Source organism: Antechinus flavipes, chromosome 4, assembly GCF_016432865.1.
Source record: "Antechinus flavipes isolate AdamAnt ecotype Samford, QLD, Australia chromosome 4, AdamAnt_v2, whole genome shotgun sequence".
Classification (NCBI taxonomy): domain Eukaryota; kingdom Metazoa; phylum Chordata; class Mammalia; order Dasyuromorphia; family Dasyuridae; genus Antechinus; species Antechinus flavipes.
In genome coordinates this window covers 43,074,814-43,078,667 of record NC_067401.1, presented here as the reverse complement: position 1 = coordinate 43,078,667, position 3,854 = coordinate 43,074,814, and the positions used below count along the sequence as shown (strand labels likewise).

The 3,854-nt window shown below is 47.5% G+C and overlaps 1 protein-coding gene across 1 annotated transcript; it reads left to right on the top strand.

Moving 5' to 3' along the window:
- Window positions 1-751: 751 nt before the first annotated feature.
- On the top strand, window positions 752-3,265 carry LOC127562236 (disintegrin and metalloproteinase domain-containing protein 30-like). The gene has a single exon (XM_051997797.1). The coding sequence runs from the start codon at window positions 833-835 to the stop codon at window positions 3,092-3,094; it is 2,262 nt and encodes a 753-aa protein (XP_051853757.1). The 5' UTR covers window positions 752-832; the 3' UTR covers window positions 3,095-3,265.
- Window positions 3,266-3,854: the final 589 nt, after the last annotated feature.

Sequence of the window (3,854 nt, the reverse complement as noted above, 5' to 3'; positions counted from 1 at the left end):
GGAGGGGAAGAGACGTTTCCTGGTGCTAAGAGAGGAAGGGGAAGAGACGTTTCCGGGTGGCAAGAGGGGGAGGGGAAGAGACGTTTCCTGGTGGTAAGAGGGGGAGGGGAAGAGTGGTTTCCTGATGGCAAGAGGGGGAAGGGAAGAGACGTTTCCTGGTGGTAAGAGGGGGAGGGGAAGAGACGTTTCCTGGTGGTAAGAGGGGGAGGGGAAGAGACGTTTCCTGGTGGTAAGAGGGGGAGGGGAAGAGACGTTTCCTGGTGGTAAGAGGGGGAGGGGAAGAGACGTTTCCTGGTGGTAAGAGGGGGAGGGGAAGAGACGTTTCCTGGTGGTAAGAGGGGGAGGGGAAGAGACGTTTTCCTGATGTAAGAGGGAAAGAGTCGTTTCCTGGGTGGAAGGAGGGGAGGGGAAGAGTCGTTTTCTTGCCGGAAGAGAAGGGGAAGGAGTCGTTTCCTGAGGGGAAGATTCCTCTAGAAGGCCTCGGCCAACCTTTCACCAGTCCCTGTCCACACGGCTTCCTCACACAAGCCGGGCTTCCTTCCTTTCCCTTCCCTCCACTTTCATTGCGTCTTCAACGGTCTGGAGAGCGCGCGGGTGCGCAGAGCCGCAGTGCGCAGAGCCACGTGCCGGGGCCGAGCACAGGGAGGGAGCCTCGTTCTGGTTCTCGCGCTCCGCCCCTTCATCCCCTCCCCCAGCCCGCTAGGCTCGGCGGAGCGGTCGGCCAGCCCCGGGGCTGCTGGAGCTTGGGGCTCCTCCACTCCGCTGGCTCTCGGGCGAGATTGGGGCTGCGGCTCTTGGGCAGTAGCTAGCGGCCAGGCGGGCAGGGGCCGGCATGGGGGCCGGCATGGCCCGCCGCGGCTCCCTCCTGCTGCTGGGCCTGGTAGGCCTCCTCCTCGGGCGGGGCTGCTTGGCCCAGGACGCGGTCTTCAGCCCGAATTGGGGCTTCACGTCCTACGAAGTGATCATCCCCAGGCAGCTGGTGACCCGCGGGGGCGACCCCCAGTTGGCCAGCCGCATCTCCTACCTCCTGCGCATCGGGGGCAAGAAGAACATAATCCACCTGCATCCCAAGAAACTCCTGCTATCGCGACACCTCCGCGTGTTCACCTTCACGGAGGACGGCATCCGAGTGGAGGACCAGCCTTACGTCCCCAGTAACTGCAACTTCCAGGGGTCCGTGGAGGGGTCCCTGCGGTCAGACGCCACGCTGAGTACGTGCCTCGGCGGCCTCCGAGGGATGCTGAAGCTCGAGGACGCCTTCTACCAGATCGAGCCCATCCAGGACTCCTACAGCTTTGAGCATGTTGTCTATCGCCTGAAGGACGATCTCTTCACCAACTTCACCTGTGGCTTAACCGAGGAGGAAATAGGCAGGCAGCTGAGCAAGCTGCAGAACGGGCCCACCTCTAGAGCTCGTTCTTGGACTTCTTCCTACGTTCACCAAAAGTATATGGAGGTGATGATCGTGCTGGATAAACTTCGGTATAACTTTTTAAAGTCCAATTTAACAAATGCCATCAGCGACACTATTGTCATGACAGGTATCATGGACACGTACTTTCAAGCTCTGAATGCCAGAATACAGTTAAAAGCTATTGAGGTCTGGACGGATGTTAGCAAAGTAAATACCAGTGTGAAAAAACTGATACAAGTTCTTGACCAATTTTCCAATTATAGAAGGGATATCCTACATAAACGAATCAGAACAGATTGGACACACTTATATATACATAAATATTATCCTGATGCATTGGGATGGGCCTTTGTGGGAAGTGTCTGCGATAGGGGTTACGGATCATCAGTCAGCACTTTGCCAGATAAAAACTTGGTTGCTCCTTCTACGTGGTCTACGCATGAATTAGGCCATGGCGTGGGCATGGCCCATGATACAAAAGGCTGTTTTTGTCGAGGGAAAACACATTGTATCATGGGTTCTGGTGGAAGATTTGGTTTCAGTAACTGCAGTTTTGTAGATTATTTCAACCTTGTGTCTGTGAAAGGTGACTGTCTAGATAATATTCCAGGATATCAATATTCTGTAAAGAGATGTGGAAACAAAATAGTAGATGATGGAGAGGAGTGTGACTGTGGTACAATAGAGGAATGTAAAAAGGATATGTGTTGTCAACCTGATTGTAAATTGAAACCCGGTGCAGACTGCAACACTGGTTTGTGCTGTATGGATTGTCATTTCAAGCCATCTGGATATATATGTAGAGGCAAACACAATGACTGTGACCTTACAGAATTCTGCAACGGAACTTCAAATCTATGCCCAGATGATTTTTATAAGCAAGATGGAACCCCATGTGGTAAGGAAGCCCGCTGTTACCATAAGGGATGTAATGATCGCTTTTTACAGTGCAAAAAAATTTTTGGATCCAGCGCCAGGGATGCCCCATTTAAATGTTATGAAGAAGTACACAGAAGAATTGATCGATTTGGTAACTGTGGCCTCCTAGGCCGAAGTTATAAAAGGTGTAGAATGAAAGATATGTTGTGTGGAAGACTGCAGTGTGTTAATGTGAAGAGCATCCCTGAAATGCCTGATCATACAACAATCGTTTTTACTCATCTGAAGGAGTTTAATATTCGGTGCTGGGGCACAGACTATCATTCCTCAATGCGTGCAATGGAATTACGTGATGATGGAGCTGTGAAAGATGGCACTACCTGTGGTAGGAACTTGATATGTATTGACCACACTTGTCACAATATTTCAGTACTCAAATATGACTGTCCCCCAGAGAAGTGCAACAAACGAGGTGTTTGCAATAATAGGAAAGATTGCCACTGTTACTATGGATGGGCCCCTCCCTTCTGTGAGACTCCAGGTTATGGAGGAAGCATTGACAGTGGGCCTGCAGGAAAAGTGAAAACAGTTTCCAAGCCAGTTAAAGTTGTGCCCATTATGTCCATTCGACTTGTTTTGTTAGTTATCTCATTGGTTGTGGTAATCTTAAAAGCAGTGATAGCAAAATTCTTAAAACAAAGGGCAAAAGGGATAGTTCATTTAGCAAAAAAACCTCTGACAAGGAACAAAGGGAAGAATATGAAAAAGAGCTCAGAGAAAAAACCCAAACCTCCCAAATGAAATTATTCTTAAATTAGCTTTTATAAGAAATAACTTCGCTAAATAGCCTCTGTGGAAGGTAAGGATGGCTACTAACTGTTAATTTTATTGTTTATCATTCAAATTCTCTTTGCCATCTTGGGTTTTTTCTCAGGTTTTGATTATCAAATAAAAACTGACTTCATATTTGAACCAACCAAGGTTATTAATTATATTTTTGGAGCATTCAGTTGGCTCTAGAGTTTATATTGAAGATTTGGGGGGATTGAATTTGTTGTTGGGATTTTTAATCTGACTATCTAAAACTGATAGGGTGAAAGCTCCTGATCTTCAGCATTAGCTGTTACTTTTTCAGCCTGGCTCACATCCCTCAAATCTGGCAGTTATGTCTGACTTTGTAAAAATCCTTTCTGTGACTACTCTAAACAAATTGAAATTTTCACTGTTCCTTATTTTTAGCACCTGTTTCCTTTTCTTACAGAAATAGAAAAAGATTATAGACCAAAAGGCAGCTTCTAGTGTTGCTCTTAGTATCCTAACATACAATTTTGCCCACATTAATTTATATGAGATGTTTTCATCTGTTTTATTTTTCATTTCAAGGCATTTTTGAGACTTCCACCCCACTTCCCTCAACCCTCAGAGAATGATTGGTATGTGCCCAACTTTTGGCTGTTGGAAAAAATATAAAGTGCCAAGTGAACCATGTATGTAGCCATTTGGCTATGACATTAGAACATCTGGTCTTACTGCATATCTCCCGAGTACACCCAATGTTCAG

Coding starts and splice junctions, on each gene's coding strand:
- LOC127562236 (XM_051997797.1), top strand. CDS start 833: ATGGGGGCCGGCATGGCCCGCCGCGGCTCCCTCCTGCTGCTGGGCCTG.